This window comes from Oncorhynchus kisutch, linkage group LG19 (assembly GCF_002021735.2).
Source record: "Oncorhynchus kisutch isolate 150728-3 linkage group LG19, Okis_V2, whole genome shotgun sequence".
NCBI classification, from domain to species: domain Eukaryota; kingdom Metazoa; phylum Chordata; class Actinopteri; order Salmoniformes; family Salmonidae; genus Oncorhynchus; species Oncorhynchus kisutch.
In genome coordinates this window covers 21240966-21263265 of record NC_034192.2, presented here as the reverse complement: position 1 = coordinate 21263265, position 22300 = coordinate 21240966, and the positions used below count along the sequence as shown (strand labels likewise).

The window sequence follows — 22300 nt, the reverse complement described above, 5'->3', positions numbered from 1 at the left end:
ATTACGGGCATGTAAAATGACAGCCATCGTCTTCTGCGCCATTTTCCAAGTTTTGATTATTTCAGAAATACACAATCACAAAAACCTCAAATGTCTTACCTGAGCAGTGGATGAAAACAGAGAGGAGATTGGAGAGGTAAAGAGGAAAATCCATGACTACCACTTGCACACTCCCAGGAGCCAGATAGAGGCATACATGAATGAAAACACACACTCTGACGCACACTCTCTGACCCTCCACCTGAGAGATGAAGAAAGGGAATGATAGTGAGGGAGGGAGAGAGGGAGGTAGAGACAGAGAAGGTGGAGAAAATAACTACTGGCAGGTTTCTTCAAAGTTGTAGTCAAGTAGTTAGAGCAACACCTACTGGCCATATTTATCATAGCAAACCACACAAATGGAATGTCCTACTGACATTGTGGATCTATTTAGAAACCCGAACATCTGATATTCCCAGTGGCGACCCGTCATTCAAGGGAGGTGGGGCAGAGCCCCCCATTAAGCAAATAAATAAATACATTAAAATAATACGTATCACTGTTGAAGGAATTCTAAATTCCTCTGTATTATTTCCCAATCAGAATTCAATACTCTGTCAATGCATTCGAAGGGCTTGTAAGACCCTATATTTTTATAAGAATAGACAGAGCCCCGGTCTTAAAAGTCAGGTAACAGCGTTTAATTCAAGAGAGTACTGGTTACATACACATTTTTCCACAGGTTATAAACTGAAAATGACGTCAGCGTTTTCTAAATGTTCTATCTCTTCATTACACCGGTAGAGAGGCCCTATAGTTCTCGAGCCTTCCCTCCTCGCCTGAAGCCAAGGTCAGTCAGTATAAATCAGCATTCTAGACAGTCTGGAGATAGTCCGTCCCTGCCATCTGGAGATAGTTCATTCATTTGTACAAAGGAACAGACCGTCATTGTTACTAAACTCCTGACTATATTATATACAATTGGGAATGGGAGCAAGAGAGAAAATTCATATGTACAGTACATAATAGCATTTGGACTAGTCAGTCCTGATTGAAATGTATACATAATTAGTCATCATTGATAAGAATTCCCTTAACAATCACATTTCAGTTGGCAAACTGATTGAGTTAATAAAGCTGCATGCAAACATAGTTTCTTTTCTTGCTTTCTTGAGTAAGGCAGCTCCAAAATGCAGTTGTTTCAGCCTAGCTCAGTGCTTTCTTTGGTGGTGGGGCAGCCAGCAGAAAATACAGAGCATAGTGGTTGATAATGTTCTCAAGTTGCACCGTGATTGGCTCAGTGTTCTCTCACTCATAGGGACACTACGTCACTGCCAAATCTACAGGACAGCTAGAAAGTTCAAGCCACTTGGTTGTTGCCATAGATTTACATTAGAAGTGCACATCCAAGAAGGCTCAAGGTCATTGGCCACAGATTAAATGATGTCAAATCATGTTTTATGTACTGGAGCTTTGATTGGACTGATCATGTCAACATCATACTTTCAAAATCTTAGCTAGCAAGCTAGACAAGCAGTCTTCATGAATCAAGTCGACAATCTCTTGCAAATCCTTTTCAATCCTTGTCATATGAAGAGAAATTATAGATGAAACATATTGGTGCTCCTTCGGCCATTGGACATAAACATTAGACAAGTTCAAATAAAAAAATATGTGATTTGGAAGGAATCAGTGGCTAACTAGCCTGCTATTCGGTACATAAGCACTAGCCTGCTATTCGGTGGAGAGGGTATGTTGTCCAAGTCTGTGAATTTGAAGTTGGGAACTCGGGCCTCTTTCTAGAGCTCCGACCCGAAGATCTCTGACATGATTCAACCTTGATTTTTTCAGAGTTCCTAGTTGTCTTGAAAGTTCTATGACAAAATATGCCACAAAAAGGACCACTGCGCCACCTTCCTGTTCAAGTGAGGACAGCACAACAAGGTGAGTCCAAATATCTTGAAAATGTCTTGAATGCTGCTGCAAAAATGATGTAATATGCCAGTGAGATATGTATAATGTAGCTAAGAAAGTAATTATAAGTATATGTTGTGTAGTAAACTGTTAGTAGCCCATGTGCCTCACCATAATAATTTGGTTCCTTTCCCCCTCATAACTTAGCCTTCTTTTCTGACTTGGTGGTTTACATGTAGCCTGTTTTAGAGAAATGTCATCATCGAATACTCTTAAGAGCTTTCATTGTCTGCTTTTATGCCCCCTTTACTTATCCTACAGTTCTGACTTGGTGTACAGGGAGAATACTGTAAGAACGGCCCATGTTCTGAATTCTGTCATTTTACATTTAAAAAGTGCTGAACAAATTGTTACGACTACGTCCGTCTTAGCTCGCTCATTAATGTCTTAATCGAAATTACGGATTTCCTCTCCGCTCATTGTTCCCTTATGCCATAGTTTGTACATATCAATTGTCAGTAGAACAAAAGGCAGTAAATGAGGCTGAATGAACTCTTTCGCTTCCAGACAAGGTTCCGCTGAAAGCCAGGTGTAGCGGTGGTAAGGATTCACTCAATGGTGCTGAAAAGAAAGCTCTGCTGTTGGGACAGCTTTATGTAGGCCCTAACCGTTTGTGGGCACCGTTTGTCACCGTTATAGTGCAATCCATGTATTGTTTAGTCTTGTGTTGTGTAGTGCCTTTGCTGGCATGCATTAAAAAAAATTGGGGGCAGTTTGCCCCACCAAGATTTACATGCTAAAATCGGCACTGGATATTCCTCTCATTCCCTATCAATAACACAACCGCAATCAATAAGTGAAGGACATAAAAACGGATTTATTACAAATTAATTACAATCAATGCCATGGGAATGCTCTGACGGTAATACCAAAACATTGACATTATACGCTGTTAATCCTTCATTGTTGCTCAGGCATAGTAGTTGTCATACTTTGTTACACCCTGAGCTATTGAATACAAGTTCTTCAGGCAAATATTTTAAGAACTCTGTGGTGAAATGGAAGGTGTAATTCTCGAAAGGTACTTGATTGGTTATTTGGTTTTGTTTCAGGCACATAGTGTGAATGTGAAACATAAAAAATACAATGCAACAATCAGAACAATTGCCCTGGAAAAGCATGGTAAATCACTGACAGGGAATGTTAAAGTTCTACTTCAAATAAAATACATCTCCATTGCAATCTCTTTCTAACAGTTGAAATTAAAAACTGAAATGATAACAGAACTAGAGTTGTGCTTCTCTGAGGCTGACTGAAACATACAAGCATGTGTAATAATAGTACAATATTAACACACAATACTTCATGATTATTCATTCATATGAAAGGAATTTATGCAATCCTTAGAGAACCTTGCATATAGGTCAGCTATGCTTCTTCATAGCGCAGCGATATGACCAGTTATAACCTTTTATAAGAGGTATGCATTGTTTATTTTGATACATTTTCCAAAAAGTTAATAAGCAGCAAACATTTCAACGTTTTAAGGCTTAAAATAAAAAGCGGACAGGTTTAACTAACAAATTCACATAATATTACACTGATTAAAGTGCCATAAATCAGATAAAAAAATCACATTCATAAAATCTGTTGCGGCTAGCTAATGTTAGTAAGCATTAGCAAGCTAATCCTTCTGAAACGGTTTCATGCAGAATTGCATAATAATTCTGATAGGGGTTATTGGGGAGGGGTTAAAGGTTGAACCTGACATTACTATGGTTACGGATGAGTATTATCTTGAAGCAGACAGAATCTTAACCGCGTCAAAGTTCATTTAGCACTTTTAGACCCAACTCTGTTCCAGGGTCCAGCGGGTCACCAGAGTAACATCAGGCCAGAAGTACGCGTAGACTTGTTTGATCTCACTGAAGATATCTCTGAAGAAACACACAGAAACACACACATCCACCAATCAGTGAAACTCAATCTAAAATTCCCAAATCACCCCCCCCCCACACACACAGTTTCCTCCTTCCCCCTAACCTGTAGCACCACAGCAGCCACCACAGCGATGATAGCGAGCAGCGTCATGCGTCCTAACCACCCCAGGTCTGGATTTTTGAGGATGAAGAAGCGTGCCCAGAACAGTTTCTTGGCAGTATGGGGAGGGTAGCGCATGTCGTTAACCCCCTCCATCTTCAGCTGCTTGATAAGACAGCCCCTCAGGTGGCTCAGGTTGTCAAAGCTGAACTTTCCGTGGTAGCTGCCCATTCCACTGTTACCTATAGGGGGAAACATGAAGAACACATATCTCTTCTCATTTGACTCCGTGTGAAACAGAATTTTTGTTGTTGTTGTGTTATATAGTGAACTTTACTTACCCACTCCACCAAAGGGCAGTGCACTGACAGAGTAGTGCACAAGACAGTCATTAGCCAACACTCCTCCACTGGAGGTCTCTGCTATCACTTTCTTTATCACCTAAAGAGAGAGATGGGACGAGAGAGAGAGAGAGAGAAGGGGGATGCAGAGAGAGAAGAGCAAGGGAGGGAGGGTTGAGTAGGAGGGGTGAGAGGAGTGAGAGAGAATGACACATTTTAATGAAAAAAAAACTGCCCACCATTATTGTTTTAAAAATAAATAGTTGCTGAGCATGTGCTTGTGTGTTCTCTATATGTGTGCATGTGTGAGTAGTTACCTTGTCATCAGGTGAGAAGATATAGAGGGCGAGGGGTTTCTCTCCCTTGTTGATGAAGTTGATGGCCTCGTCCACTCCACTGACCGTCAGGATGGGGAGCAGGGGACCAAAAATCTCCTCCTGCATCACCTTGGAGTTCACCTGCACGTCCTTCAGTACTGTAGGAGCTGAGAAGGAGGACAGATATGGATTAACTAGATGTGTCAGGGAAACCAGTAGCAGCACTGTATGGTCTGAGTAGGGGATAATATATTTAGAGGTCAACTAGATGGGAAACCAAATTTAACCCCATAGCAGTACTGTAGGAGCTGAGGAGGGGAGCATAGATACACAACTAAATGTGTCAGGGTAACCAACTGTAGGGCATGTGGTGGGCAGAACATAGATATACATCAACTAGATGGGAAACCAACTTTAACACCATAGCAGTACTGTAGGAACTGAGGAGGGGAGCATAGATACACAACTAGATGTGTCAAGGAAACCAACTGTAGGGGATGTGGTGGCCAGAGCATAGATATACATCAACTAGATGGGAAACCAACTTTAACACCATAGCAGTACTGTAGGAACTGAGGAGGGGAGCATAGATACACAACTAGATGTGTCAGGGTAACCCACTGTAGGGGATGTGGTGGCCAGAGCATAGATATACATCAACTAGATGGGAAACCAACTTTAACCCCATAGCAGTACTGTAGGAGCTGAGGAGGGGAGCATAGATACATAACTAGATGTGTCAGGGTAACCAACAGCAGGGTATGTGGTGGCCAGAGCATAGATATACAGCAACTAAATGGGGAACCAACGTTAACCTCATAGCAGTACTGTAGGAACTGAGGAGGGGAGCAGAGATACACAACTAGATGTGTCAGGGTAACCAACAGCAGGGCATGTAGTGGACAGAACATAGATATACATCAACTAGATGGGACACCAACTTTAACCCCCTAGCAGTACTGTAGGAGCTGAGGAGGGGAGCATAGATATACAACTAGATGTGTCAGGGTAACCAACTGTTGGGTATGCGATGCCCTGAGCATAGATATACATCAACTAGATCTACAAATAAGGGCTTAACACTAACTGCTTGGTACTAAATAATGTAGTGGGGTTTGTTTGTGTATATAATAACCATGGGCCTGTAGTGTATGTGATACCTATGGAGTCCTATGACAGTCATATAATACAAATAAGTTATTCAACTTGTATTACAGAAAGAATTTCAAAGGAAAACAAAAGGCAAAACAAACAATCAACAAATTGTAAAAATGGAGATTGAATAGTGTCTCTAGCCAGCTATGAATGTTGGAAGGAGTTGAGGCAGTTTTGATAGGAAAAGTGAAACCTACAAGTATGTATCATCAAATCAAATCAAATTTTATTAGTCACATGGAAAACCAACAGGTGAATACAACATTTCACCTTACAGTGAAATGCTTATTTACAAGCCCCTAACCAACAGTGCAGTTTTAAAAAATACGGACAAGAATAAAAATAAAAATAACAAGTAATTAAAGAGCAGCAATAAATAACAATAGCGAGACTATATACAGGGGGGTACCGGTACAGAGTCAATGTGCGGGGGCACCGGTTAGTTTAGGTAATATGTACATGTAGTTAGAGTTATTAAAGAATAAATAAAGAATAACAACAAAGAGAAGCAGCGGTGAAGGGGGAGAACAGTCTATGACTAGGGTGGCTGGAGTCCTTGACAATTTTTAGGGCCTTCCTCTGACACCGCCTGGTATAGTGGTAGGTCCTGGATGGCAGGAAGCTTGGCCCCAGTGATGTACTGGGCCATTCGCATTACCCTCTGTAGTGCCTTGCGGTCGGAGGCCGAGCAGTTGCCATACCAGGCAGTGATGCAACAAGTCAGGATGCTCTCGATGGTGCAGCTATAGAACCGTTTGAGGATCTGAGGACCCATGCCAAATCTTTTCAGTCTCCTGAGGGGGAATAGGTGTTGTCGTGCCCTCTCACGACTGTCTTGGTGTGCTTGGATTAGAGGTCGACCGATTAATCGGAATGGCCGATTAATTAGGGCCGATTTCAAGTTTTCCTTTTCATAACAATCGGAAATCAGTATTTTTGGACACCAATTTATTATTTTTTACACCATTATTTAATCTTTATTGAACTAGGCAAGTCAGTTAAGAACACATTCTTATTTTCAATGACGGCCTAGGAACGGTGGGTTAACTGCCTCGTTCAGGGGCAGAACGACAGATTTTCACTTTGTCAGCTCGGGGGATCCAATCTTGCAAGCTTACAGTGAACTAGTCCTTGTGCACTCCACAAGGAGACTGCCTGTTACGCGAATGCAGTAAGCCAAGGTAAGTTGCTAGCTAGCATTAAACTTATCTTATAAAAACAATAATCACTAGTTAACTCCACATGGTTGATGATATTACTAGATATTATCTAGCGTGTCCTGCATTGCATATAATCTGACTGAACATACAAGTATCTAAGTATCTGACTGAGCAGTGGTAGGCAGAAGCAGGCGTGTAAACATGAATTCAAACAGCACTTTCGTGCGTTTTGCCAGCAGCTCTTCGTTGTGTGTCAAGCATTGAGCTGTTTATGACTTCAAGCATATCAACTCCCGAGATGAGGCTGGTGTAAAAAGTGAAATGGCTGGCGAGTTAGCGTGTGCTAATAGCGTTTCAAACGTCACTCGCTCTGAGCCTGTGGTTGTTTCCCTTGCTCTGCATGGGTAACGCTGCGTCGAGGGTGGCTGTTGTCGTTCCTGGTTCGAGCCCATGGAGGAGCTAGGAGAGGCACGGAAGCTACACTGTTACACTGGCAATACTAAAGTGCCTATAAGAACATCCAATAGTTAAAGGTTAATGAAATACAAATGGTATAGAGGGAAATAGTCATATAATTCCTATAATACCTACAACCTAAAACTTCTTACCTGGGAATATTGAAGACTCATGTTAAAAGGAACCACCACCATATGTTCTCATGTTCTGAGCAAGGAACTTAAACGTTATTTTTCTTACATGGCACTTTTACTTTCTTCTCCAACACTTTGTTTTTGAATTATTTAAACCAAATTGAACGTTTCATTATTTATTTGAGGCTAAATTGATTTTATTGATGTATTATATTAAGTTAAAATAAGTGTTAATTCAGTATTGTTGTAATTGTCATTATTACAAATACATTTTTTTTTTAAATCGGCCGATTAATCGGTATCGGCCTTTTTGGTCCTCCAATAATCGGTATCGGCGCTGAAAAATCATAATCGGTCGACCTCTAGCTTGGACCATGTTAGTTTGTTCGTGATGTGGACACCAAGGAATTTGAAGCTCTCAACCTGCTCCACTACAACCCCGTCAATGAGAATGGGGTCGTGCACGGTCCTCTTTTTCCTGTAGTCCACAATCATCTCTTTTGTCTTGATCACGTTGAGGGAGAGGTTGTTGTCGTGGCACCACATGGCCATGTCTCCGCCCTATAGGCTGTCTCGTCGTTGTCGGTGATCAGGCCTACCACTGTTGTGTCATCGGCAAACTTAATGATGGTGTTGGAATCGTGCCTGACCGTGCAGTCATGAGTGAACAAGGAGTACAGAAGGGGACTGAGCATGCACCCCTGAGGGGCCCCTGTGTTGAGGATCAGTGTGGCAGAAGTCTTGTTACCTACCCTTACCACCTGGGGGCGGCCCGTCAGTTAGTCCAGGATCCAGTTGCAGAGGGAGGTGTTTAGTCCCAGGGTCCTTAGCTTATTGATGAGCTTTGAGGGCGCTATGTTGTTGAACGCTGAGCTGTAGTCAATCAATTGCATTATCACATAGGTGTTCCTTTTGTGCAGGTGGAAAAGGCCAGTGTGGAGTGCAATAGAGATTGCGTCATCTCTGGATCTGTTGGGGCGGTATGCAAATTGTGTGGGTCTAGGGTTTCTGGGATAATGGTGTTGATGTGAGCCATGACGAGCCTTTCAAAGCACTTTATGGCTACAGATGTGAGTGCTACGGGTCGGTAGTCATTTAGGCAGGTTACCTTAGTGTTCTTGGGCACAGGGACTATGGTGGTCTGCTTAAAACATGTTGGTATTACAGACTCGGACAGGGAGAGGTTGAAAATGTCAGTGAAGAAACTTGCCAGTTGGTCAGCGCATGCTCGCAGTACACGTCTGGCCCTGCGGCCTTGTGAATGTTGATTTGTTTAAAGGTCTTACTCACATCGGCTGCGGAGAGCGTGATCAGAGTCTTCCGGAACAGCTGCTGCTCTCATGCATGTTTTAGTGTTATTTGCCTCGAAGTGAGCATAGAAGTAGTTTAGCTCATGTGGTAGGCTCATGTCACTGGGCAGCTCTCAGCTGTGCTTCCCTTTGTAGTCTGTAATGGTTTGCATGCCCTGTCACATCCGACGACCGTCAGAGCCAGTGTAGTACGATTCAATCTTAGTCCTGTTTGATGGTTCGTCGGAGGGCATAGCGGGATTTCTTATAAGTTTCCCGCTCCTTGAAAGCGGCAGCTTTAGCCGTTAGCTCAGTGCGGATGTTGCCTGCAATCCATGGCTTCTGGTTGGGGTATCTACGTACAATCACTGTGGGGACGACGTCATCGATTCACTTATTGATGAAGCCAATGACTGATGTGGTGTACTCCTCAATGCCATTGGAGGAATCCCGGAACATATTCCAATCTGTGATAGCAAAACAGTCCTGTAGTTTAGCATCTGCCACATCTGACCACTATTTTATTGATTAAGTCACTGGTGCTTCCTGCTTTAATTGTTGCCTGTAAGCAAGAATCAGGAGAATAGAATTATGGTCAGATTGCCAAATGGAGGGCGAGGGAGAGCTTTGTATGCATCTCTGTGTGTGGAGTAAAGGTGGTCCAGAATTTTTTCCACCTCTGGTTGCACATTTAACATGCTGATAGAAAAATGATTTAAGTTTCCCTGCATTAAAGTCCCCAGCTACTAGGAGTGCCGCCTCTGGGTGAGCATTTTCTTGTTTGCTTAGGGCGGAATACAGCTCATTCAATGCTATCTTAGTGCCAGGCCTCAGTCTGTGGTTGTATGTAAACAGCTACGAAAAATACAGATGAAAACTCTCTAGGTCGATAGTGTGGTCTACAGCTTATCATGAGATACTCTACCTCAGGCTAGCAATAGCTCGAGAGTTTAATCTTCCACGTAGGTCTTCTATTTTATTTTCCAAAGATTGCACGTTTGCTAGCAGAATGGAAGGAAATGGGGGTTCATTTGATTGCCTACAAATTCTCAGAAGGCAGCCCGCCCTTTGGCCACTTTTTCTCTTCACGCAAATCATGGTGGTCTGGGCCTGTTCCTGGGAGAGCAGTATATCATTCAAGTCGGGCTCGTCAGACTCGTTAAAGGGAAAAAAGGTTTCTGCCAGTCCGTGGTGAGTAATCACAGTCCTGATGTCCAGAAGTTATTTTCGGTCATAAGAGACTGTAGTGGCAACATTATGTACAAAATAAGTTTTAAAAAACAACAATGCAAAGAAACTAACAAAAAACACAACTGGTTGGGGGCACATAAAACGTCAGCCTTCTTCTCTGGCGCCATCTTAGGTAGCTATGCCGATCATAAGTAGTACAGTATCTATGTAGCATTATGCTTGTCATAAGTAGTACCTATGTAGCACGTTGACTCATCACTATCCCCTCCTATAGCGATGGTGCTGTCCTCTGTCATGGCCATGATGCGTTTGAAGTGGCGCTGGTTGATGATGCGTCCGTAGTCGGGGCAGGTCTTGGGGTCCTCTGTGTAGAAGGCCTGAAAGGAAAATACATGTACACAATTGACCAATTGTACATTACATAATAGATGGGTTGCCTGACAAAGTCACGAAAATGATGACGTGAAAATGATGCCAAGAGGCTGTAATGTGGGAAATCGTAGGTTGATTATTTTAGCTAGTTTCATCTTTGTTCTTAACACCTGAAAACAAGACATGGTATCTTGACTTATGTCACGTATATGCCATTATGTCAAAAATTGGATCACTAACTAAAACTGTAACAATTAGGGATGTACGATATATCGGTAAGCATATCGGAATCTGTCGATATTAGCTAAAAATACAAACATCGGCATCGGCCCGATGTCTAGTTTAACGCTGATGTGCATAATTGATGTCAAAGCTGACGTGCATACCTACATAACGTAGTTAGATGATGTAATGGCGCCACGAAAATTATAGCGCTACACGTGCAACACAGCATTCCTAACCTAGCCCACAATGTCTGCTGTGTGGATCGAGCAGTCAATAAGTCGAGCAGTCATTTGAAAGAGGAAGAATATTTCAGCGAGACAACTCAAAGGCGAAATCCATTCAAGATAATGGAATTCACTGCCCTTGACAATTAACCTTTCTCTATCGTGGATGATGTTGGCTTTCGCTGACTGGTCAAGCACCTCTATCCCTGGTACACAATACCAAGTAGGAATTATTTTTCAGATGTTGCCCTACCAGAGTTACACAGTATTGCTTAAACGTACATCCATGGCTACTTGCTATGGGCGTCGCTGCTATTAGCTTGACAGCACAGTGGTCGACAAAGGATTTTGTACTGAGGAAAGCCGTATTGCATGCTCAAGAATGTGCTGGTTCTCATACCGCTGCTGCCATTTCAATGGCATTTGAGAACATGTTTGAAACTTGGAAACATGAACACACTCCTAGCGCCATTCGATCAAATGACTGGAGAAATAAGCTCATCAACTGCATCTGCAGCAGACGTGATACCCTCTGTCATGGCATTGGAACCATTGAAACTGCCAACACAGACCGTTGGGTTAACTTAGAAAGGTACTCCACTAGAGGCTCTGAACAAGCAATTTGGTTTAATTCTCTCTGAGCCTTTTTACTGTGTCACCACCATGCTCGATGCAAGGTACAAGGACCGCTACTTCGATGCAGACAAGAAACAGGGTTTACGTGAAATGTTAGACACAGCTGGACAAGATGGAAAAAGGACACAGTGACAGTGCGCAACGAGGAAGAGAGGCCACGGACAGACAGAGCTGAAACCTCACTGCTTGATGTATGATGAAATCGAAACAGCACAGCAAGTAAGTGAAAGAAATAGGCTTTGATTATGTTTTACTGGTAATGGGGACATAAATGCCAACAAAATAACTTTTTTTTGGTAAGTGTGTGTGTGTGTTTCAACTATTTAACTGTACTAGAATGCTTAAAAGGTCGCTAAAATTGTAAATATCGGGTATAGGTATCAGGTTTTTTGGCAAGGAAAATATTGGATATCGGTATCAGCCAAAACTACCGATCCTCGACTTCAAAGATATCTTTTACAAAATAGCCTCCAACACTCTACTAAACAAATTAGATGCAGTCTATCACAGTGCCATCCGTTTTGTCACCAAAGCCCCATATATTACCCACCACTGCGACCTGTACGCTCTTGTTGGCTGGCCCTCGCTTCATACTCGTCGCCAAACCCACTGGCTCCAGGTCATCTACAAGTCTCTGCTAGGTAAAGCCCCGCCTTATCTCAGCTCACTGGTAACCATAGCAGCACCCACCCGTAGCACGCGCTCCAGCAGGTATATCTCACTGGTCACCCCCAAAGCCAATTCTTCCTTTGGCCGCCTCTCCTTCCAGTTCTCTGCTGCCAATGACTGGAGCGAACTGCAAAAATCACTAAAGCTGGAGACTCTTACCTCCCTCACCTAGCTTTAAGAACCAGCTGTCAGAGCAGCTCACAGATCACTGCAACTGTACATAGCCCATCTGTAAATAGCCCATCCAATCTACCTCATCCCCATACTGTATTTATTTATCTTGCTCCTTTGCACCCCAGTATCTCTTCTTGCACATTCATCTTCTGCACATTCTACCATTCCAGTGTTTAATTGCTATATTGTAATTACTTCACCACTATGGCCTATTTATTCCCTTACCCTACCTCATTTGCACATGCTGTATATAGATTTTCTACTGTATTATTGATCGTATGTTTGTTTACTCCATGTGTAACTCTGTGTTGTTTGTGTCGAACTGTTTTGCTTTATCTTGGCCAGGTCACAGTTGCAAATGAGAACTTGTTCTCAACTAGCCTACCTGGTTAAATAAAGTTGAAAAAATATTTAAAAATGTAATATCGGCGCATCCCTAGTAACAATGTATTTGAGCGATAACAAGTGCTCATTGTGCAAATGTATTTATGTTTTCAATAAACATTTGGAGATGAAATATAGTTGATTTCCTTTTGATTTTAAACCAACGCCGTCTGTTTTGCACCAAAGTTTTTGTTGCTAAACAACCCACCTGTCTATAATTATAATAAGCTTGTGAGAGCACTGGTTTTGTGGGAAAAAAACATCAGGGAAAAGGCCTCCTTTTTCACTCCAACAAAAACTGTCACTACCTTTATGGTTGCTACTCAATGCTTAGTTAGTGAAGCCAGATATATACTCCTTTTTATACTCCCAACATAGTGAGTTGTACTTTGATGGACTTCTTGATCTCCTCCAGCACGCGGTCCTGGATGCTGGGCTCACACAGGATGTAGTCTGGAGCGATACACGTCTGCCCACAGTTAGAATACTTCCCCCATGTCACACGACTACAGGAGAGAGAAGAGGGAAGAGAGGGAGGGAAAAGGCGAGAAACAGAAGAGATTTAGAAAGTTGTATCGGTCTGTCCGTTTCTGTATCTGTTCTCTTACCGGCAGGCGATGGGGATGTCACAGTTCTTGTCGATGTAACAGGGGCTCTTGCCCCCCAGCTCCAAGGTAATGGGGGTGAGGTGTTTGGCTGCTGCCTCCATCACCAGTTTCCCCACCATGCTGTTCCCTGTGTAGAACACATGGTCGAACCGCTGACGCAGCAACTCCTGGGTCTCTGATACACCCCCTGTCACCACTGGGTACAACTCCTAGAGATGCAGGGAAAACACATTGTTATTTACAACACATTATGCATGATGTTATATACAGATTACATAACAGATCATTTAGCAGATGCTATTGTCCAGAAAACTTACAGGAGCAATTAGGGATAAGTACCTTGCTCAAGGACACATCAACAGATTTGTCACTGAGGGGATTTGAACCAGCTACCTTTCAGGTACTGGCCCAACACTCTTTCCCACTAGGCTACCTGCCACCACAACAGAGAGGTAGATACACACTGTTTATACATCAACAGATTTGTCACCTAGTAGGCTCAGGGATTCGAACCAGCTACCTTACGGATACTGGCAAAACACTCTTTACCGCTAGGCTATCTGCCACCCCTACAGCGGTAAGGGTACAATACGGCTTTTTAAATGCCGACACTAAACCTTCTCTCAAGAAACTTTCGAAGCGCAATTGAACAGGCATTTTACTTGTCTATAAAGGAATGCCATTTCTGAAATGGGACTCAAATAATCTCGAGCTGCTTGTAGACAGCCTGCCTGCATGCAGAGTCAGACCACTCTCTCCTAAAAAAAAAGTACTTTAAAGTTAGTTAAATACCGTGTCTTACCAAGACATTTAGTAGAAAGAAAATACATCTTCCTGCTTGGAATCGACTCCTAAGATTCAGTATTTTTGGAACGGAGATGACTGATTAGTTGCTGTACTCCCGAGAACACAACCGTTTTTCATAGCGAGCTAGCGAGGGACGGAGAGAAAGGGGCACAGTATAGGCAGGTAGGCCACCAGGCAGACAGAGTCAGAACAATGCATTAGGCCTATCTATCGGCAATCAAAAGCTACATATCGCAATGGAATGCTGTATTTTGCTATTTCTTGGGCCTATCATCAATGAATAGGCTAGAATATTCTACACGCAACAGACCAAAGACTGAGAAAGCACAGGTGAGCCAGCTGCACTGTGATTTTAATTTTGGGGGGGGGGGGAAATAAATATATTTTTTCTATTTGGGATTTTTCTTAGCATTAAGATGTTTAAACGTTCAACCCCCTAGTGTGTGACTGCGTGTGCATGTGTGTTACCTTGTCTATGTAGGCGGGCAGCAGGTCCTCCATAACCTTGGCGGTGTGGACACACACCTCAGACGGCTTCACCACAGCAGCGTTGCCTGTCACAGAGAATAGTACAGTTGTCATTAGCATTAGCTTAAGGATGCTAAGACAAACAATGGAGTTATTGGTTAGCACTGGGTAATGAGTCTTGGGGCAGACAAATAAAGTTGGAGTTGGAGTGATACCTTATGAGTCGGACAGACAGAATGTGTTGGCATTTACTGATATAGAAAGAGATCCTTATTCTATTTACATGTTTACTTATCTCTTATTCAGTCTAATCCAATGTTTGGTTCACACCTGCAGAGCCATTATGACATTACATTGACATTTTATTCAGTTGGGGGGGGCCTATGCCAAGTTTGGGAAACTCTGAGTTAGCAGACACTCTTAAGTGTATTTAAGAAGTTTAGTAGGGAAAACAACCACATACCACAGTCATTGCAATAGACCATTTTACAAAATATATTTATCACATATGATATTACAGTACTATATGTCCCTCTGCAGCCACCATCCACCGGGATGACTGGTGTGTGTGTGCAAAGGGCCTTCTGTAAGGCAAGGCAGAACTCTCACCGAGTGAACGGCCATAACCTTGCCTCTGGTAACTGATAGCAGGGTTAGAGAATAAAGTCCAGCCCAACACACACACATTAATCAATAACAGTCCAAGCTCAATGCCAACAGCTATTTACTTGGCTGAATGCTAAATGTCTGTTAAATGTATTATGCCATTTCTCCATTACAAGAACCAGGAGGAACTAGGACGAAAGAAAACCAGAAAAGATGTTTCCTCAAAGTGTTTCCACTACCAATCCAATCAGAATGGGAACTTGTTACTGGAAGACTCAACTGTTACGTCTCAATTAAGGCTTAACCAGTGAAATATAGATAATTGGATGTGGGCCAAACCACTTAAACTCCAAAGATCTAGATGCTACATAGACCCACCACTCTCTTCCAATTGTAGGACTGGTTAAAAAAATATGATTTCACCCTTATTTAACCAGGTAGGCCGGTTGAGAACAAGTTCTCATTTACAACTGCGACCTGGCCAAGATAAAACAATGCAGTGCGACACAAACAACAACACAGCAACCCCCTATCCACATCGACGGGACAGTAGTGGAGAGGGTAGTAAGTTTTAAGTTCCTCGGAGTACACATCACGGACGAACTGAATTGGTCCACCCACACAGACAGCGTGGTGAAGAAGGAGCAGCAGTGCCTCTTCAACCTCAGGAGGCTGAAGAAATTTGGCTTGTCACCAAAAGCACTCACAAACTTCTACAGATCCACAATCGAGAGCATCCTGTCGGGCTGTATCACCGTCTGGTACGGCAACTGCTCCACCCACAACCGTAAGGCTGTATCACCGGGGGCAAACTACCTGCCCTCCAGGACACCTACAACACCCGATGTCACAGGAAGGCCATAAAGATCATCAAGGACAACAACCAACCGAGCCACTGCCTGTTCACCCCGCTATCATTCAGAAGGCGAGGTCAGGACAGAGAGAGAAGCTGTTTTTCAGTCTATCTCAAGGCCATCAGACTGTTAAACAGACACCACTAACATTGAGTGGCTGCTGCCAACATCCTGACTCAACTCCAGCTCACTTTAATAATGGAAATTGATGTAAAAATGTATCACTAGCCACTTTAAACAATGCCACTTAATATAATGTTTACATACCCTACATTACTCATCTCATATGTATATACTGTACTCTATACCATCTTGCCTATGCCATTCTGTACCATCACTCATTCATATATCTTTATGTACATATTCTTTATCCCTTTACACTTGTGTGTATAAGGTAGCAGTTGTGGAATTGTTAGGTTAGATTACTCGTTGGTTATTACTGCATTGTCAGAACTCGGACGGCAGGGTAGCCTAGTGGTTAGAGCGTTGAACTAGTAACCGGAAGGTTGCAAGTTCAAATCGACAAGGTACAAGGTATCTGTTCATTTTCCATTTTTGTATTATTTGGAAAGATTTCCTTACAATAATAGTCATTCAGTGGGTGAGGATGAGAAGGAAAAGAGAACATCTGCTTAAATTATTTAGCTTCCTCTTTTAAAATATAATTTGAGGAAAATCATAGATGACTCCGTCTTCAGTAACGAGTTTCTGCAAATGATTTTTGTTAGCGTTCCATTAGATTGTTTTTGAATAGGTTCCTCCAGTTCTTTTTGTTTTTCCTCTAACTTATTTTGAATCTCTGTAGTATTGTTTTTATTGCTATCTACCTGTACTAATTAGTTCATATATTTCCCTTGTTAGTTTTGTCTCTTTAGCCAGAAACTGCTTTTTTATTATTGATGAATATTGAATTGAATGACCTCTGAAGGTACATTTAAAGGTATCCCAAACAATTAGGCGATTTGCTGAATCTATATTATACTGGAAAAATTCAGTTATAAATTATTTTGTCTTAGTTAAAAAATAAATGGTTCTCCAGTAAACATTGATTAAATTTCCAATATCCCATCCACATGGTAATTCTATAAGAGATATGTGAAGGCCAATTAGATGATGATCCGATCGCATTCTGTCTCCTATTAAAACCTTTTTAACCTTTGATGCAAGAGAGAAAGAGACAAAAAAAAGTAGTCAAAGCGACTAGCTTGATTAAGTCTCCTCCATGTATATCTCACTTGGTCAGGGTTTTTTAGTCTCCAAATATCCACTATTTCTAAGGTGTCCATAATATGTGTGATTTCTTTAACAGTTATAGTTATAGTCTCCTCTCATAATGATTTGATTATTTGTTGCCTGTAAATTCAATAAATTGGTATAAATATTTTCGAATAAGTATGGATCATCCTAATTTGGACCACATAGATTAATGAGCCAAATCACTTTTTTGTCCACTTTCATATTCAAAAAGATTCACCTTCCTTGCGAATCATATTTGCACATTCAGATCCAATTTTCTGTTAATTAAAATCATCACACCTTTTGAGTTCCTTTGTCCATGATGGAAAATTATTTCACCACCCCATTCCTTTTTCCACGCAACTTCATCTAAGGATGTAGAGTAAGTTTCCTGTAAACAGTATATGTTATATTCCTTTTCTTTTAGCCACGTAAAGACTGATCATCTTTTTTTATAATCTGATAAACCATTACAATTATAACTGACTATACTTATTTCACCCCTTATTATAACTAGATACTATTCTCAGTCTAAATTGACCATAATTAGTGCTTGTAAAGTTACTGCCATAAGAGGTATTACGGTCAAAATGAGAGATTTCAAATGTCTGATATTTAGAATTAAAGAAACAGGTTCTAGCAATATGTGTTTTATTCCATTGCCTGTTTGCCTGTGAGCCAATGCCACAGATGTTAGAAAATTGGGTCAAGATATCATGTGTGTCGTAAATCTGAATAGGTTGATGTGTATGATATTGGATGTGCTGTGTATGATATTGGATGATATAACCCTGCTAGGTCTTTGTAGGTAGAAGGTGTAAATTGGTCATAAATTGGGATAAATTGGTAATCAAAAAGAAAGGAGGATCAAGGCACTCTTCATATAATTAAAATGCCTTCATTCAATGGAACAACGATTTTAAAACTCTGACCCGTTTCGGTAGCATATCATTCGTCAGGGAGTACAAAGACACATGTCTAAGTGAAGCTTTCTTAATTAACCAGAAAATGTGTGGTTATTTCTGGTTGTTTATCAACTTTAGCTGGCTAACGTTGTAGTATACCTCTCAGGTGTTTAGTGTGGTGCTGCTTGTATACAAACAACAGAGTGATCATTGGCAACAAGCTTTTAAAACAGACAAACGTGAATAAAACAAACGTAAATAATTCAGAAGTACATTCACTGGTGGCCATCTTGGAAGGGGGAAAGATGGAGGGCTAGATGATCATGACTGACACAATACAAGGACGGAGTCTCACCCTTGGAGGATAAAGTCCCTGATGGTGTCAGTGCTCAGAGTTCGCATGCATGCATGCATGCAAGCACACACAAACACACACACACAAATGAATAACAATCAAGGAACTTTGAACCTGTCTTTGATAGGTAAGAGGCTGAGAGGACAATTATGTAATACTGATTAAAAGGAACTGGCCTGAGAGAAGCAGAGATGGATGAATGGTCTGGGGATAGGTCACACACAAACACACACACACAGACACACACTACCCAACCCCCCCCCACTCCCCCCTACCTGCAGCGATAGCCCCTATAAGTGGCTGTATGGTGACGGCCCAGGGGTAGTTCCATGCTCCTATGATGAGCACCACTCCCAGCGGTTCAGGCTGGATGTAAACAGTGTCTGAGATGGTCAGGAGGTTCTTCTCAACAGGCCGGGGGGCAACCCACTCTGCCAGCTTCTTCACTGCAAGGACAATCTCCCCTTCCAGGCCCAGTGTCTCATACAGCTGGGTGCCTGCCTCACTCTGGATGAATGGAGGATAGAAGATGGATATGGACATAGATGAGGATAGATACATGCACACAGACACACTAGTGCGTGTGCAAACATACGCTGCAAAGACAAACACGAATATATTTATGCACATGCTCACACACACACACACACATACTCCTCTCTCACTCACGCTGTGTCTGTCAGTTTGTCTCTCTACCTTGTTCAGGTCTTTCTTGATCGCCTCAGCTATCTCCTTCTCTCTCTCCAAGAGGAATCTCTGGAGGTTCTTCAGCTGGCGGATCCGGTGTTCTAAGGGCTTCGACCTCCCAGTGAGGAACGCTTTCCTCGCGCACTCCACCGCCTTCTGCTCACGGGACATTCTACAAGAGGTGATGGATGGCTGGATGTTACAAACACGCCCCACAAAATAACATAAATGTTTCTACTGCAAACGAACGGCACTACTCACAACCATTTTATACTCCTGAGTCATGCTGTGTTGATGACAACAAGGTTGTGTATCAGGGAGGGATGATTTAATCTATTGGCTATAATATTAAATAGTCAACATACTGATATGAGTAGGCTAACTATGTTCATCCTGGGCTCGAAGACGTAACATAGTAAATGTAAATCTGGGACACTCAAATTAGTCAATATGTTACGTATGTTATATGTTATAGTTACATAAGACTGAAGGTTACTTAAGCCAAAAACAAAAGGAGGGGAGCCTGGTCAGGGAGGATGGGTGGGTGTATAACGCAAACTTCTAGCAGCCCAAAAGTTGTGCGTTTGAATCACATCTTAGACAACTTTAGCTTTTTTTTTTTAGCTTTACAACTACTTAGTACATTTTTGCTGTTTTGCAACTACTTAGCATGTTAGCTAACTTTTCCCCTAATCCTAACTCCTAACCCTTAATATTAACCCTAACCTTAACCTCTAACCCTAATAAAAACCACAAGTCAGGTGTATTCAGGATGCTTTGAACATTAAATGAAATATTAATCATTAAACTCAAAATGTTATGACTTTGTTACTTTTAGATTGAGGGATGACATTTAAAGTGCGGGCACTTTTTTCAGACGATACATAGCCTCATATAATTCATTTTCAAAGACAAAGGTAGGCATATCGGATTTCAAATGACTAATGTGACAAAATTGGGGAATAGCAGTAGTGTTCTTGCTGACAAGCACACTAATTACCCTATATTTTAGCCCATTGTTAAGAATGATCCGACTAAAATAAGTAAATAAAAAATAAAATCTCCTGAAGACAAAATGCCATTAATCTGCCCCCACTTCCTAATCAAATAGCTGTTATATGTATTGTCCCCCCTCTAGAATCAAATGTACGCTTTGGGTTCACAATCTTTTAGACAAAATTATTTTCATAGTTAACAAATCAGGTCACCCTACCAAACGTCCCTGCTAAAACATGCTGTAGGTCTCTGTCTGCTGCCTTTTCCTAGTCACAGCCTAAATGCAAATCATCACCAAACAAGGGGACTAATGCAAATGCGGATTAAATCGATGTCGTTGTTTCTCTCCATTCAACTTCACTCTAATCTTGAGGGGCGTTTCTTTAAAACATGCGTCCAATCCCCTTGATTACCCTACATAACTAGACCAATCATATGCTTCAATATGCCGCGGTTGACAGTGCTGTGGTAGGACAGGACAATGATAAAGGTTCCACTCATGGTGTTAAATTGGAGACTCAGGTGCTCCTATTTTAAAACTGCGCTCATTTATTTAGCCAGGATAGTCCACTCAGTAACAACTGCCACTGTTTTCCAGTTTCGTATCATCGATTTGGAGCACAGTTGAAAAGTTAACGCGCTGACTAATTAGACAAATAAAAGCCGTACTTTTCAATGCGTGTGAGATATATTGTGAGAGGTGTGCCGTGAGAGCGTGAGAAGAGGGTCAAATGCGGATGTCTCACCGCAAATTCGTGAGTTGCCAGCTCTGCCCTAACCCCTAGCCTAGCTAACTGTAAAACGGAAGTAGGTACTCGGTGCCACCTAGGCAACAAGCAAACGTTAGCCACCACACAATGGAATTATTAACGTATCATACGTTTGCAAATTAGATTCGTAACATATTGTACGATTTGCAATTTGTAATATATCATACGAAATTGATAAATTGATTTTGGACATCCACAAATTACTAGGTTGCTCTGTTTGCCTTGGTCAACCGACTTTGCCTGCTTTGGTGTTGTCGGCAATAACAGCTATGATGAAATGCTGTCAAAAGGCTAAAACAAGACAAGACAAAGTAAATGACTTGTATTATCCCATTACAACGGCGTAACTACATGTGAACTAAAGAACAGCGCATTGTAGACTATGTAACAACACTGGCTCCATGAGAGATCAAATCATAGAATAATTCTGAGCCGTTAAATTACATGGTAGTTTTGAGTTTGAGTGACAGCTCTCCGTTATGGCAAAAAAAAACATCCGTTTGAGAGAAGGTGTTGTTCATGATTCTATTCTGCTGAGTCAACATGTAGAAAAGGCTTGACCACAACCCTTAACACAGTAACGTTGTACTGGCCTGCAGCAGGCCATTCTGTAACGTTTCTTGGTTATCACTAATTTAATGAATATGTTACTCGCAAACACAACGTCAACACTTACCTGACGGGCTGTTATTCCAAATCTCACTCAGATTATTCGCAAAATTGCTAAATGCCGAATCAACGACGTTAGAAATGATCCGCAAACTCAGTCCGAACCACTATAGAGTAAACATGAAATACGGATCTCCATTCACTTAATGTGGCACCCAAAGAAAGACGCGTGAGCGGAGTACCTACTTCTGTTTTACAGTGAAAAGCGAAGTTAGGTTGAAATGACTGAATCCCTGAAAATCATAAACATCCCTTTTTCCACCGCTGCTAAGGCTGGATCTCCGTTAATTCTGCCCCTCTGCTATTGGTGGACGCTGGTTGGGTAGTTAATGGTTAGTTTGCCTGTCACTCAAGCGTCCAGCACAATGATATTATAACCATGTTTTCCTACATGGTTATTACCTGGCGGTGACGCATAATCCCTTACTTGATCTTTATTTTATGATGTTGTTTTGTTTTCCAAACTTTTTGCACTGCAGAATGGTAGGCCTATCGCGAATAAAGCACATTTTTTTAAACCTTTATTTAACTAGGCAAGTAAGTTAAAGAACAATTTAATATTTTCAATGACGGCCTACCCTGGTTAGCGACAACGCTGGGCCAATTGTGCGCAGCCCTATGGAACTCCCAATCACTGCTGGTTGTGATACATCCTGAAATCGAACCAGGGTCTGTAGTG

The 22300-nt window shown here is 41.8% G+C and overlaps 1 protein-coding gene across 4 annotated transcripts; it reads right to left on the bottom strand.

Annotated features, from left to right (window-relative positions):
- Positions 1-2750: 2750 nt before the first annotated feature.
- On the bottom strand, positions 2751-21917 carry aldh3a2b (aldehyde dehydrogenase 3 family, member A2b). 4 transcript variants are annotated; one of them, XM_020452230.2, is made up of 11 exons: positions 21808-21917; positions 19196-19358; positions 18775-19006; positions 14544-14629; positions 13269-13477; positions 13049-13166; positions 10212-10353; positions 4592-4758; positions 4275-4374; positions 3937-4175; positions 2751-3830 (listed from the first exon to the last, which is right to left on the bottom strand). In XM_020452230.2, the coding sequence occupies exons 2-11, from the start codon at positions 19355-19357 to the stop codon at positions 3816-3818; spliced, it is 1470 nt and encodes a 489-aa protein (XP_020307819.1). In that variant the 5' UTR covers position 19358; positions 21808-21917; the 3' UTR covers positions 2751-3815. The 4 variants fall into 4 exon arrangements, with proteins under 4 accessions (XP_020307819.1, XP_020307818.1, XP_031653661.1 ...); XM_020452229.2 differs by having other exon boundaries at positions 21629-21905; XM_031797801.1 differs by lacking the exon at positions 21808-21917 and adding an exon at positions 20929-20946.
- Between the last annotated feature and the right edge of the window lie 383 nt (positions 21918-22300).

Excerpts from the sequence above, each read along its gene's own strand:
- aldh3a2b (XM_020452230.2), bottom strand. The coding sequence starts at position 19,357 with ATGTCCCGTGAGCAGAAGGCGGTGGAGTGCGCGAGGAAAGCGTTCCTC. Across the intron at positions 4,759-10,211 it reads TGAGTCAACGTGCTACATAG|CTCCTACAGTACTGAAGGAC; the intron begins GTACTACTTATG and ends CCTCCTTCTCAG. Across the intron at positions 4,176-4,274 it reads ACTGCCCTTTGGTGGAGTGG|GTAACAGTGGAATGGGCAGC; the intron begins GTAAGTAAAGTT and ends TTCCCCCTATAG.